Raw genomic sequence first — 15,616 nt, forward strand, 5'->3', positions numbered from 1 at the left:
GTAATTTATGGGTCTACGAGGATGTGACAATCGGATCTGTTCGGACTTGTCGTGAATGTCGTATGATCAGCTGCGAATCAATGCTTGGACCTATATACAATTTACTTCGTTGAATCACTCGCCTGATATCAATGATGTAACAACGGAAGCAAAACAAGTAAATTAGCAGGCATTAGAAGCAGGCAGAAACTCTTTCAAAACAATGTAGGCAAAAAGACCTAATCTTTATTGTCAATGAGAGATTGAAACTGTACGACGAAGTCAATCGCAGAAACGACCGCTGGCTAATTTAGAAATGTTCCTAATTCGAGATAATGAAAACAGACTTTAATCAATGCCTACGTACTTCATGTTGTGTACACTGAAGAAGATGTCAAGCCGCCCTGTTTCTTTCAGAAAAAAAACGTACCTGCTATCAAAGAAGTTTATTTGAATGTTGCAAAGGCTGCGATAACGGCGTGACTGGCTACTACATCGAATGATAAGACATCCATTTCTTCTAGTAAGTCACGCGGCTCAGCCGCTCTTACGGGCCGACGATAAGGAGAGCTGGAAGCCTCACTGAGCATATAAATAAGTTCTGACCCAACCATTGACGGCCTACTAACAACCAATATTTGAGGTTACCAAGTTACTCGGTGTGTTATTCTGTCAGTTCCGACGTAACGACGGGGACTCGCTCGTTATCAGTATTAAGCAGACGCTTAGACGGAAGGATGGAATGTTTTCGAATGTAATCGAAGCCAAAAGCAGTTATAGACACATGTAAAAGATACATCTACGTACCGGCTTTGATGTAAATATCGACAAGCAATAACAAAATTATCTCAGCGAAGATATCATAACTTTTTTAGCAAATGTATCGAGTACTTAGAATATAGTTCCACTATGTTATTTTTTAGGCGACAAGCCGCTTTTTTAATTGGATAGCTGCAGACGTTGCGTCTACAATAGGGCGGTCTCGCAGCCGTTGGAGATAGGCACATATATAAGCAAACAAAAAAAAAAATCGGAGAGACGATAACTGTCCTAATACTGTATATTAAAACCTGAAGATGAACTCAAAAGATAAATTAGCAAACAGCAAGGGATCGCAAAAGGGGTCTGGCCTACGGGGAACGGAACGATCATCATCGTTCTAATTATACGATCCGAAATGAGCAGATCGATAGAGTATTTTGTCATTCGACTTTTCGATAAGATGACAATAGTTCCTACAGTATACTTTGAATAAATTCTACGAGTTATGGTTGTAGAGTAAGCAAGCAACTTAAGGGACACGGCGCAATAATTTATTCATATATTTATAATAATGATGTGTAAATAATAATGATAATTTTACTAATGACTACTTAGATATAAACTACACTTGTATACTTTTCTTCTTTCCATTCGTTTTGGTGCTTCTCGCCCGAGCACTAGAAGGCAGAAGAAGATAATCAGCGCACGCCATAAATTGGCATGGCACTTTCCCCTCATCGTGGGTTCACGTGGTTCATGAGGAAAAATCCGTTATTTATTAAAAACCACTTAACTCACTTTAAAACAGCCATTTAATCCTTAAACATATAGAATAGGTAAGCTAAATGTAAGTCAGTAATCAGTCACCATTTAGTTACTTAGGCACGTCAAAATTGTTCAGCATGACTGTTATAAGCAAACGTTCCTGTCGCCGGACCTTTGCCTCTCGGTACTGTCTCTCAGTAGTAACTGCAGATCCCCAACAATATAAGCGTACCAATTTTCGTAATAGTAGCGAATACCCCGTGGCTTTGTGTTTGTGTTTGTGTGTGTGCAGTAGATGCAACGGATTCGGCAAATAACACCATCACGTCTAACTTAGTGTTATGGTGCTGATGGGCACCATGATGCACGTTTATTTAGTTGTTGATCTGTATAGATTCAACCTCAACGCAACAATTCGTTTGAACTGCTAATTCTGACCTCGCATCACTGCCAAATTGGACGCCTCATGGAAGATCCAATTTTTCGTCCTCACTGGAGCAGTTACCCCTCACGTGAAGTGATACTTCCAAACGTAATTACGTTGTGTTTATTACGCATTGCGATGATCCGTATAATTATCTCTGTTGACACTAGTGCTCGTTTACAGAGGGTTTTTCAGTTTTGGCGTTTCCGGCTCCTGAAAAATTCCGAAAATGAAATAATAAGTTCATGGCACCAGAGGCTCTCGAATGTTTACAATTTTAATGTAAATTAAATGTACGGACTGTGCAATTTGCTGATAACTTTTTTAATCGCAGTGCATCCAGCCAATACAAATGACAGCTAATTAAGAGCGTGTCGTTGATCACATACGAACATATAGCATGTAATTATTCTTTTTTTTTTTTTAAATTTTCAACAGTTCAGCTTCAAGCGGTTTTCACCACGTCATGAACCGGTACTTAATTGATTAGAAATCTCCTTTTAGCTTTTCGTTTTCAAGTTGCCTACTTTGACGTTTATTATATACTGCAAGATAAGTAAAGCTACAGCCTGCGATTCATATTGTTTTAGTTAAACGGATGGCAACCGCGCAGCAATTGCGAAGTTCGGTGGTGGAATGTTTTTCCTCTAGCGTACTGCAACACCAGTGAATCCTACATGATATACTACATCAGCTGGCTTAAGCTTGAGCTCTAATGGTCTTTAATGGCTAAAAATATATACGAAAGGGCCGTCTACAATATTTGACGACCGCTACCATTTGAAAGACGTTTAACCATTTAAGACGATTCAATTTAATGTGTAATGCAGGCTCCACTGGAATCAGTTCGCCATAGCTTTTGAAAACTCACTAGAAATAAAATAATAACCAGAATAACACGTGAAAACGGTATTCAAGACGTCCTTCTCAGATTTCTTAGTAGGCCAAAGCTAGGCCTGAAAGATGACTGTCCTCAGGGCATGTTTGACATAAAGTTGCCATACCTGATGTCGAATTGAACGATGTTATTCAGCGTTGAACTATTGTTTTATTACCAAAAAGCGATAGCATATAGGTTATTTCAGATTGCTTCTTGTGTGACTTTTTGGTTCCTGCATGCTTTCTAATACTATTTTCCACTATATATATATATTTATTTATCGACGTCATAGCGAAGATGAACAGATCTGAATGTTCGCATCTAGTACATCCATCATTAGGCACCATTTCCTACATAAAACAAAATAGAAATTCTATTCTGTGTTCAGTAGCTAGGTCAAATGTCGATGACAGGAGCTGAACTGCACACGGCAAAACTTAAAAAAGTATCAGTTACCACTACTACTAGAAAAATTTCTGATTTCAAGCAAAAGCTCGGTTCTATCGTTGAACAGAGTTAGAGCTAGGCCAATAAAACTGAATGAAATTTACCTCTCCGTCGGAAGTTGGTTCGTCTCCAAGCAACAGCTTGTCTCTTGAGGGTAAAGGATTAATGTGTTTGAATTTGCTTCCTCCCTTTGACCCCGTGGCCATTGCCCCTGTCCGCTGGAACAATCGAGCCATTTGGGCAAATTTACGTTTCGACACCTTTCCCATACTCTTCAATTTTTCTCTGCAATGACAGTTCAATACTAATATTTTAGCAAAGGCATAAAAATGGTTATAATGCATAATCTAATGGATCGTCGAAGGTTTCGGAGTTTAATGGACAACTTGGGAATGCCATTCCAGCTAAACGCCTAACACGGCTCACATGATTATTAGGGATCCGTTCAGTGGAATATCCAAGAAAACGTTCTGCATACACTTGCAGATAATTACGAAAGTTGTTAAAATACATACTATGAATTATCGAAGTTTATGTAGTAAAGTGTATGATATTAATTGGCTTAAACTATCATCGGTACATCTATATGGAGAACCATCGACAACCATCAGTATCATATTAGCGACATATGACCAAACAGGGTTGGCTCTTTACGATCTCATGGCATGCATATCTAATGAACCAGTCCGTTTATCATATTTTCACTCATGATCTGTCTTACATTCGTAACGGACTCATCTTTCAAAATCGAAAAGGTTTTATTCAGTACGAACCTGAAAACTGCGTCGTCGTGCATGTGAGCCTGCGAGTCGTCTCCTTTGTGTCCGCCAGCCTGACCGCTGTCTAGCGAACTCATGAAATCTTTGTTCCGCCGTAATTCACGCATAAACTCTTCATTTTGCAGGAATATTGCCATGCGTTCATCTTCAAGAAATTGTGCCAGCTCCGGATCGGCCGGACCTCCAGGACTCGGCTCGCCGCTACCACCGGATGCTGTTGCACCGCTAGCAATTCCTGACCCGGCGCCATCAAGTCGCAAAAACGATCTGGAATTAACATACGCGCTGGATGATTATCCTCGGATTGTTACCAATGTAACAAAGCACATTCGTGCCACATCGAATCTAAATGTCGAATTAAACAATAAGCGGCCTTTAAGCAAAAACTTACTTTGGCAGAGGACCAAGTAATGGCGGGTTCCAATTTTTAAGGTCTCGTAACGCGTGTTTGCTTCTTCTCGAGTCCAAGTCTAGCGAGCTCAGACCTGGAGACCTAACGCACATCAAGCGGTTTGTAACATTAAATGTACGAAATGAACATAATCAATGGTCTAATCTACACAAAATTTCGTAAGAAAATATCCGTAATGTCGAAATTCACTTCACATTACAATTGACTTTGGTAGATTGTTTAAAAATTGCATAAGATTATCACGAGGAGGCTGAGATTAAGTTGTTGAACAGGCAGATTTATATCTTTGAGGCAAAAAAATCCAATCTGGCCACTTCAAAATTTTAAGCTACACACATGCTTACATAATTCATGTATTTGCATTATTTGGTGAGTATTTGAACTTACTGATGTGAGTTGATATCAGCCGACATTGCAGATTTTTAAATAATATTAGTGAATTTATACGATATTGTGAATATGATAGAGTTTCTATAACGTCACGTATTTTGCTGTCAATGTGGTCAAAACGTCCACCCTATAGGAATGTGACGTAAGACTTCCCAGCTGCGGATTACGCCTACGACTAAACATGTTTTCGACAAACACAAAATTGCCCCATTTAGAAATTCTTAAGCAAAAGAAGAGACAGTCGTGCAAGGGCTATAAATACAAATTAATAATGGTCAGGTACTTTGAATATCAAAACAAGGATCACATGAACAATCTACTGTCCAGTATATATTGGTTCTTGAAAACTTTCTCTTACTACTTTTTTGACAACATCCTAATCTCATTACCGTAGAACATACAAGTGGTTTCTGTATCCTTCCGTTAAAACGAAGTTAACATCGCTGAGATAACTCCGCTTATGTTTGCCGCTAATTGAAGATTTATGTGGCGTGGTATTGTCATAATGAAAGACACCTTTTCTGTTTACTAGTTCCGGTCGGTTTTTATTATGGACCGTAGAGGTCCGAATCAATCACTTTGCGCGGCGGCAGCAACTCATGATGTAAAAGCTCATGATGTAATTCCATCAAACACATAGCATCACATTTTTTGGCATCGGTCTAGGCTTGTCAGGAGTGTAGACATGTTTGATTTACACGTAATTGTCGTATGTGATCATCAATGATCAACCGCCTTAGAAACGGCTCAATTTAGTTTCTCGCCTGAAAATATGATCAAGCAAGTTCCTTTGGGTCAATACGTATGGCACCCAAACATTGAACTTTTCTGCAGCCAGTTTTCTTCAAATAGTTTAAAAACGTTGAGTATTGGCTGGTTAGTTTATAAGCCATATCAATCAATTAAATTTTATGTATCCACTTCTGCTGATAGTGGTCAAAAACTTAATAAGTACAGGTCATTTGGCATTCGAATATTAAAGAAATAATCCAAAGGAAACGTATAGAGGACCATTATAGCGCTACATCGTATGGACTATATGGATCTTGTTGAGTTTGTAAAGCTAATTTGAAAGATTTGCCAGATCTCCTAAAGATGGTACCAGAGGTCATCTCCCATCAATCTCTGCGAATTATTGCTTTCAGTTTGTAAGGTCCATTTTAAAGGCTTCCATTGCTGGGACCCCCAAGCGACTCGGCGAGTACTTTGAGTAGTTCCAGTGCTCTTTTGAAGAAGGGAACTTCGGCGTGTAAAGAATCAACCGTAAGTACGGAATCCGGTTTACATAAGTAGGAGGCGGATTGGTGAGGCGCAAACTGTCAGTGGCTGCTGTTCTGTACTCCCTTTAAACTTCATCGCCCCCGTTTGGGTCAGGCTTAAGGAAGTTACAAATCTGTAACTGCCAAGTAGAGCGAGCTAGAGTTTGCTGCGCCTAAAACTAAAAAATTGAGTCGTGAGATAACTTCATTCCTCGGTCGTTTCGTTTGACCAGGATGGCCCTTTAGCAAAATTTAGAAAAAGAATGGACTTAGGTCGTCCCTTCGAGCTAGGTCTATATGAATAGCCACTTCATCGTTAATGGCTATACTGTTTTCCTATAAAATCGTACCGAGAAGGTTAAGCACATTCATAGGGATACCCACGTACCCCTCGAATCGAAGGCCACCTTGAAGTTGACAAATAGCACGTATAAAGGATCCCATAGCGTGACCGGTGCTCCCTTGACGTCGCCACTAGGGCCCTGCACACAGTTTCTGTGGAGGCCTCTCTCCGGAACCCATTTTGCTCGCTGGGATGACGTGTACGTAAACATTTCGTAAACAGTATTGCTTTGCAAGGTGCCAGAACGACCGCGCATTTAAGATCCTCGTTGCAGACCCCGTATGGGCCAGTGGCTTTCTTTTTGCGTAGACTCTCAAGATTTCGCATTAGTTTCCACATTGTGAAATCCTGTTGAAGAATAACATATATTTGGTGAGGATCCCTCGTCCTACGCGGCGGCGTAAAAGTGCATCGCGCATGGTATCATATTCCCCGAGAGGTGATTTATAAGGGCAAATCGAGAAACTGCCGAGCTACCGTAATGCGTTAGCCATTTGTGTGGTTGACTTTCGCGTGTTATTGCCTTTGTGAGACAGATCGTGTTAAAAACAGAGGCTAAAGGATAACAGACGAGCTGTGTTTCGGCCATTTGAGGGCACATATAGTTTACAGGCAGACGGTATTATAGACTGGAAAATCTCAACTGGACACTGCGCATAAATTCCGGTTTTCATCACTTCAAATACAAGGAGAACCTTGTGAATGCGTTCTAGGCGCTTATCTGCATGCACTGAACTTGGCGCCCGATAGTCCGCTCACGTGCAGCTTGGACAATTTTGGAGATCCAACGCTATCGGTGCACGGGCACGATTGCTTGCGCCCTCCAGCCAAGAATAATTTTCACCCTGAAATTTAACTTCATCGTTGGTTGCATTTGTTGCGAATATTAACAATCGAACTTCGTGGGTGTCCTAGAATGTGGTACTGAGATGGGATATACTACCCAGCAATTAAGTCTACAAGCATGTCTTGAAGGGCCGTAGTGCGGCCTGAGTTCGGCTGGTCCAAGGGGGCACGGAATCGACGACAATGGGCAGAAGAAAAACAGAACGTTAGGTCTTCGCTCCCAGTCCGTACGTTCATCCTGAGTTAGCAGGCTGAATAAGTTGCTACGAGATTCAGTCGTTGGCCACGTAAGACAATCACGTTATAATACATCAAGCGCGGCGTGAGGTCGCTAATCTTATAATTGCACAAAATAGAAATGCTTCCAGTAAAACGGCCTTGTCCGTTGTTCTTTACTTCAGGACAGTGCACAGAATACAAACGCGCTAAACTAAAAGAGTTAAGTGCTCAACCTTCCGTCATCACGAGGATGTCTACATTTTCCAAAATTTGAATTCAAAAGGAGCAGCACCAAAGCTGTAGCCTATTAATAGTTTCACCGTATTACCCTTCAATAATAATAATCAGGAACCTGCTTCACAAAGTCCTCGATCGTTGGGGCGGGTAGGACTTAATAAAAGCGGAACATATAGCAATTTTTTGCAAAAATGTCACTCACTTTCAAGGCGTTCTAATAATTTTTGTACATCTCCTACTGCGAAATCTCAGCTTACAAATGACGGTAACGTTGACCTGTTGCTACTTATGAAAAATTAGTCTGCTAGATGGTTTCGATAAGTTAAAACCGAAGCTACCTAAAAAAACGGCCAATACTTTTTCGACAGTTCAATATACATGTGACATGTTGTACATTTATTAGTATTTACTTGTGACAAAAAATACATCGTTATGTATTGTTACCTCACAGGTGACTGCTGCCTGGACTGATGCAAAGATCCACCGTTTCCATCGCCAGCACTCGCTTGGCCTTCTACCGCAGAAGCTGGTGGTTCCTGCGCTTCAAGTTGACTTCGCAGTCGTTCGTTTTCAACATCAGTGCTCATCGCCAATAGCTGATCGATTGTCGCGTCGACAGTCCCTGTAGGAACAAATTGATTCGGCGTAATTAGTTACGTTTTCAAAACATGCAGAATATAAGCTAGACAAGCGAACGGTGTTATCCCGCACTTGTAATTCTTTAGTAATAACGCGTGGAGTGCGTACTTACATATATTTTCTGAAGGTACGGCAAGATCTTTATTTGTCATCACAATATGTGAACCAAGGCGCAGTAACCACCATCACCGCTAGTACCATTATCATCTCTTCTACAAATGTGTATGTAGTGAATAATGCATTATCAGTAGAGCGAAGTCGTTCAGTTGGTTACAACCTACGGCATCAACTGTAGTAATAGTACCAATAGCTCAATTGCAGTCGCTACTTAGGGGGCCTAGAGTGGGGCAGGGGTTCTTCGCTGCCATGCCAGCCTGGATGTCTTGCCAGCAGTGCGATGACATCGTACTTCAACCTTTGTTTGGTGCTAATACGTCGGAATGGGCTAGCCTTAAATCGGCTGACTGGATCAGACGCGACAAGTACGCTACTGCCGACTGGCCAACTTCTACATACTCTTACAATCAAAGTGAACATACATGTCACTTGAAAAATGAGCAAGCCCCACCTAAACACCCCAGTGGAGCTTTACCGTAAGTAGCGATGCGAAATTGTAGCTTGCTATAAAATAAAAGATTCATTTTTCGCCTGGATTCGCGAATGAGCGACACATTTGTCCCTGTTTCACCCTTATGGCCTATATGTCTTTTATCATAATTAAGGTGGAAAATAAAACATTAAATAACGATCTAAACGCACCTTGGAACCTAAATCAGTTTCCAGTTCCAATACTATTACGAACAAAAAGGAGCAAAAATATATGATCTCAATCGATTTTGACAGGAGCCGTTTCCTCATAGTAATAGCGTGTTTATCAACTAAACTAACGTATATTTAGAATGGCCTCGGAATAGAGCATAGACTCACTTCGTTTTGTGCCTGGAAGGGCAAGTCGTGTGACCAAACATGTAGGAATCCTTTGCTCAGACGAATAAGCATAGATATAAAAAAATAACTTGATATATTAAAGTTATTCACTGTTACTTTTAGCCTTTGTGAAGCTATGTTTTTCCGCCCTTTGTTAGAATAGAGTGCGTTTACTTAGCTGTTAAGTAACGGCACAATTCAGCTAACTGCACCCCATATTACATCGTTATATTGAAAAACGATCTAGGTATTATCCAAACACAACGGTCGCTTCGAGAACATTTTACGCAGCTTGTTCAGACCTGGCGAAATGCGTGCCACTTTGTAAAACTCTGAAGGACACCAAACATATTCTGTAGCAAAATGACATAACCTTGTATCTATCTGACTGCCATTTAATTCAGAAATTACACTTACCCAGTGAAAGCAAAGCAAATGGAGATAGAAGAGGTAAATACTGACGATGTTATTAATTTTTAGGTATAAGTAAATTTTCTATAAACATAGACAGCATATACCTTTATCATAATGCATTTTGGAATGTAGCGAATTATGTCAAATATCTTACTCGTCTTTAAGGCACCCCATCTTAAACCTGAATAAGGTCATTGTGACAACTTTAGCACATCTACTGCTGGCCCCAAATCTCATGTGTGAAATTCCAAAATTAACGTCGAAATGCAACAGAAGCAGTCGTCACTAACTTTAAGCCTCACTCTTAGCCATACTTCACTTTAAGCCATAAAATCATACAGTACCACAAGTACGTTTAACACCGCTTTTGTGTCACAAAGCCTCTCAGGAAGTTGAAATTTACAAAAAAAAAAAAAAAAAAAAAAAAAGATACTGCTTTCTTTTGCTGCTCGGACTTAAAGCAGAATTCTTAAAAAGTTAAAGTTCAGAAACTCTGTCTTTGCCACTTAGCATTTTAGCAAAATCAAAGGAGACACAATTTTCCATAATCACATTCATATGCTAGTAGCAAGTACTATATCTAGCTATGTGATGAATATGTAAATCTCAGATGCTTAGGGTGACTATTTATTGTGCAAAGGTAAAATACATCCTCGATTTGCGTCTTCTCCCTTATCAGGATCCTGTTCATCAGATAAAGTTTACATGGTAAGCACTTTTGAACTTATTGACTAGCAATTATCTGAATTATAATCGTGCATTCAGTGTTACGTCCGATTAGGCACCTGTGACTTTTAACCCAAATGAGACCCAAAGCAGTTTCACTCGCTTGCTGGAGGACGCTATACGACCCAGCAACAATCGAATAACACCAAAGAATTGTTCCCATGGTGACAATAATTAAGTGTCTGATATGGCCTCAAATACCTTCCAATACTTATATGCGACCATATTTCAGCAGCTTCTACCATCAGATTGTCGAGAAATGACACGTAGTATGCCGGCGTTGTTTTTTCTTATCAGGGCTGGCAACTAACGCAACAACAATTATTCTAAAAAAAAATCACCATCACTTCCTCGACCGATGGAGAACAACCTTTGCCTTTTTCGGAACCGACTCTCTTTCTCTCTCTCTCTCTCTCTCTCTCTCTCTCTCTTTCTCGTAGTTGGTAGTGTCGAATGTTCCGAGTGAATGACTCTAGTGATTTATCCAGATTTCGTTTTACAGTAACTAATTTATTCGCTCATGTTGCATCATCAGGGGGTCTTGGTTTGAGTTGAATAAGCTCTTGGTCCTACATAAGCGAATGTGACACTATCCACTTTGTATGCTCCACTCTTAGTCAACACATAAAAAAAACACGTTCTCTCACACAGGCTATAACTACGGTCGTCTAGCACTATTTGGGGGGAACTTTTCCGATGTCGTCGGAAGTGCAGCCATTTCACACGTTCACCGTCGATCGGTGCCCAAAATTTCACAGTGGCAGACGACGGCGCAGAGTTTCTCTAAAAAGAATCCATCTTGGCTCTGACTTGTACAAGCGTATTGCCTTTGCAATGCTAAAATATAATAACCACTCGATATTCGATTTATATGGAACACCATCGACTGTTAAACAATAACTGAACGTTCAGCATAGTTCAAATTCTCACGAATGTTGTTCAATGCACTTGTACCACTAGAAAATGTTCCACAAGTAACACTATGTTAAGAGAAAAAACTTTTCATTCTACCCTTGTAAATAAGCTAACCCCCTGGATTGCTGACAAAATCTATATGTATATATATATATATATATATATACATAGTCTAACTTTAAATGAGCTCGTGTAAATCATAAATCAAATAAGTGCTAGAAAACGCTTAATCAGCTATTATGTGTGATCCAATAAACGTTCTGATCTCATAGAAATGAAAAAAATCTGCTTGAAGGTTTAGCCATGTTGCGTTTTCTAGTCCTTTGGGCCCTAACTAGGCCGCAAATATAACCATTTAGTACGCCACAATGAGCTGCTCTTACTTAGGCCCAAATGCTCAACGGTTCGAAGTCACAAGCAGAACTTGAGGCGCCGAATTGTGGGAAATGGTTTGTGTCTGTTAAATGAAAAGCTTTTTTAAGGACTACATAAATGGCTACTAATTCGTATGTTGCATGCTAATTTTTGTCACGTCAATTAAGCTCTAGGGAGGTAACGCCATTTGAAAAGTCTCACTTCTTTAACGAGGAAGAACTTCCTGCGGAGCTTAATTTGGCAGATTATTGCCATTTTTTTAAATACAGAATGGAGCTTTAACCTTATACAACCAAATACAAAAAAGTCCCGCCAGTCCTTCAACTTGATTGCCTGTTAGTTAATAGTGATCTTGCGTTTGGATATTTTAAACCCGCAGTAACCATATGCCTATATGTCTGAGTAAAAGCAGAACGCACACTTTTGAGATGAAAAGGTTTGAAAAATGTATGCCACCGAAGGCAACAAAGCACGCAATGTTTTTAGAGCTAAAGATTCATAAATTGGTAATTGACTAATATTTTAAAACTTAAATCATTCATATAATTGAATTCAGTTAGCCTGCTTTAACCATTCAGCCTAACAGTTTTCTTCGCAGCCTTTCGATTATACAAGTTATGGCGTTTTCGTCAGTCACAAAAAAAACATTCAAAACAATCTGAGAGAGTTATTACTTTATTTCATGTAACATAGCTTGACAATATGAGTAACTTTTGCTTATTTAACAAGTTGGATATACTAACCATGCCGCTTCCAAAAGTGTTGTTCAAAAAGACTATTATTTAACTCATAAGAACAATGAGTTTGCTCAAATGGCATTTATCTAATGATAGCTACGTTCACTTTTTGCGCCCGCAAGTTTAAATGATAACCAAAGACCACGGAAAAAGCCAAGCTACGTCGCCATGTTTAGAAAAACGATTCAACCACTTTTTAAAAACTATACATATATATACAAGGAGAGCGTAACCGCTAATTGTAATTACCATTATTCGCGCGTAGGACTGCCTCGATTACATCGGGATCCATAACTGGAAACATCGTCTGGAAGTCCTTCATAGCCTTCAAAGAAAGCATAGGAAGTTTTATTGTTGTTAGTAGTAAATTCATGTACTTATAAATACTGCCCTTCACAAACAAAGACAACGTCTCGAGTAAAATTTAATTACAAACTTTTCTATGGTACTTATTCATGAATATAGATTGTCCAATTTAACGTAGATGGAACAATTACGCAATAAAACAATTTAATGTAGATCCAGCTTATTGCAGCTATGGAACAATGTAGTAGCATGAAAATATGAAGCTTTGCCGTTTAATCGTTCAATCAACGAACCTGGTGAAATTCGAGCTGAGTAGCGTCTGCAGGGGCTGCAGCTGGCGGTCCCCGAAGAGGACTGACCCCGCCTCCACCGACCCCAGTATCACTCGTTCTACGGACTCCACTACCACTTCCTCTCCCGCCACCTTCCATCATATTGATGTCCCTGTTGTTGTTGTGCCGCTGCTGCTGCTGTTGTCGTCGTCGTCAGTTTACGTTGGGCTCTATACCTCTGTGGCACCTCTAATTAGTTTCCTCCAACTAACTGAAACATAATGAAGTTAAAAAAACTTTATTTAGTGCATAAGCATAACCTGCAAGAGTGCAAGCATGTAGTTCATATAGCGTTGGTGAAAGCTCCCCGATTTGTTATAACTCTGACTAATGTATCCACAGAACCACAGAGCTATAATATAATTTACTACAATCGTAGCACCTTATATTCATATCTATGCACGGCTATACAATCAAATACAGTTTATTATTAGATTGTCTTATTGAAAGTTAGCGATTAAATCTAACAAGATCTCTAGAAATCTAGCGATTAAAAACAACAAGAAAATGCATTGTAACTCACTAACTATGATGGAGAAAGTGAAATAACAAAGGCGGAAACAGTCACTTAATGAAAACTGGACAAATGAGACGAAACGCGAAAAGACAAGTGATTTCCAAATTCTTTAAATGATGGAATCAGCTACCAGTGATAGGAAAAACGTCTTACAAGATCGGACATTGATAAGTTAGTCTTTTTTACAAGATTTGGTAAAATATATTTGGCAAATATTAGTTCCACGTATAAGCACAATTAGCATTTTGAAAGTTTGCGTTATTATTTTTCCAGATGTGTTACAACCTTTAATATGACTAAAATCGTTACAAATGAACACAGAAATTTTAAACTGCAACTTTTTTGATAAACTGTAAGGAACAAACCCGTTATTAACTTACCTCGTACTTTTACTAAGAAATCTTGCATTGACTGTTCTCCATACTAGCCGCAATTTTTTTATTTCATTATTATTATACATGCAGACAAAAAGTATACATCATTAAGATGTATATTTTTTGTTTTTTTTTTTTGGTAAGCATTAAGTTCATACGTATACACCTGACTGGGTTTCAGGCTCTTTCGAAAACGCCAAATTAAACACACAGTAATTTTCTAGTGTATTGTTTTAACTAATTGGATTTACGTAGATACATCCTAGAATAACTTTTGTCGATGATCCTACCAAATGGCGTTATTTTTTGTACCTGCCGTTATAACTAACTTACCGTTATACTACGCAAGTGCAAATAAATTACCCCAACAAAAAAGCAAATGAATCTCAAAGGTTTATTCACCTTTGTGAATCATTTGCTCGATTTGACCTCATTTTCCTATTTAAAAAATATATTAACTTTTGAAGTTTCGCGAAATAAAAAGTATCTCTGGTGATAATCAACGTTACTTCTACCGTCATATTTTTGAGCAAAAGAATTATCACTCCCACCAGAGGATTTGCACCCTTTAATTTTGCCCATGATGAAAAGATGAAGATATAAAATGGGTTTTTTTTTCTTAACTCATTGAAATATACGTTAAATACATGTGACTGTTGACATATCTTATTGTGTTACATTAAGTAAACATCTGCATTTAGAATCCTTAGTCACGTGCGGCATGCATCGCTGTTGCGCGCAGCTATCTGCGAAACTTCCAAGTAATGGCATTTTATGTAATATTTCCAGGATTTAAGTTTCGCTTATTTTACAAGGGTTTATAAAACACTCAAACATAACTGCAAAAACGGCGCGTCAATATTGTTTTTCTCTGAAGCTATCCAGTTAGCCAGCTATCTAGCTACCTGTCAGATCAGCTGAGACCTCCCCTCCGGAGGAGCTGCGGCTCTTTCTACTGGGGATCGTAATGGTGGTACTGGTGATGAACTGCGATTTGTTGCAGGTGGCAGTATGGCAGATTTCGATGGGGTCACGGTTTATTCGATCGTAGTCTGGGTTGGATCATGGCTAACCGCTCTTCGGTCAATTTCAAATCGCGGTTAAAGGTCGGTACCATTTCGACTAATGGAATTCGCGCAGGTCTCAGATACACTACGTATATATGCTGAACATATTCCGCTCAGGGTGCGCATAAAAGCTAATTGATATAGATCCGAAGAACCGCTAGTACGGCGAAAGATGGCGGCCTCAATTACGAGTGCTGGTCAAGCACGGTGAGGACAACTTGAACCTGCCTGCAGTGAACAACATCAGGTTATTCCCGTGGCAACAGTAATAGTCTGATCTGGACATAAATGGTATCTTCGCCTATATTTCTCTTTACATTTTACATTAGTAATGGATTTCTCGGTGTTTATGTAAACAGGAGACGCTATGTAAAATGGAGTTCGGCTAAAAAAACACCTCCGCTCAAAAATACATTATTTTGGTGACTCGCTGCAAGCATTGTCTTTGTATACGGGGCTCCCGTGTTTAACGTGTACTTGACTTATGTGTGACATATATAGCTTAATGCCTTGACAATAAGATATGAAAGAAATTGATTTACTTT

The 15,616-nt window shown here is 39.4% G+C and overlaps 1 protein-coding gene across 2 annotated transcripts; it reads right to left on the reverse strand.

Annotated features, from left to right (window-relative positions):
* Positions 1–1,270: 1,270 nt before the first annotated feature.
* Positions 1,271–15,265, reverse strand: LOC111265487 (CUE domain-containing protein 1). Of its 2 annotated transcripts, none has more exons than XM_022842219.2 (8): positions 14,910–15,265; positions 13,075–13,320; positions 12,725–12,800; positions 8,187–8,364; positions 4,428–4,529; positions 4,031–4,303; positions 3,362–3,542; positions 1,271–2,143 (listed from the first exon to the last, which is right to left on the reverse strand). In XM_022842219.2, the coding sequence occupies exons 2-8, from the start codon at positions 13,213–13,215 to the stop codon at positions 2,108–2,110; spliced, it is 987 nt and encodes a 328-aa protein (XP_022697954.1). In that variant the 5' UTR covers positions 13,216–13,320; positions 14,910–15,265; the 3' UTR covers positions 1,271–2,107. The 2 variants fall into 2 exon arrangements, with proteins under 2 accessions (XP_022697954.1, XP_022697953.1); XM_022842218.2 differs by having other exon boundaries at positions 13,075–13,324.
* Positions 15,266–15,616: the final 351 nt, after the last annotated feature.

Source organism: Varroa jacobsoni, unplaced genomic scaffold, assembly GCF_002532875.2.
Source record: "Varroa jacobsoni isolate VJ856 unplaced genomic scaffold, vjacob_1.0 scaffold_974, whole genome shotgun sequence".
In the NCBI taxonomy this organism is placed as follows: domain Eukaryota; kingdom Metazoa; phylum Arthropoda; class Arachnida; order Mesostigmata; family Varroidae; genus Varroa; species Varroa jacobsoni.

Coding starts and splice junctions, on each gene's coding strand:
- LOC111265487 (XM_022842219.2), bottom strand. CDS start 13,215: ATGATGGAAGGTGGCGGGAGAGGAAGTGGTAGTGGAGTCCGTAGAACG. Junction 4,530..8,186: donor AGGCAGCAGTCACCTGTGAG/GTAACAATACAT, acceptor GATGTGCGTTAG/GTCTCCAGGTCTGAGCTCGC. Junction 4,304..4,427: donor TTACTTGGTCCTCTGCCAAA/GTAAGTTTTTGC, acceptor TGTTAATTCCAG/ATCGTTTTTGCGACTTGATG.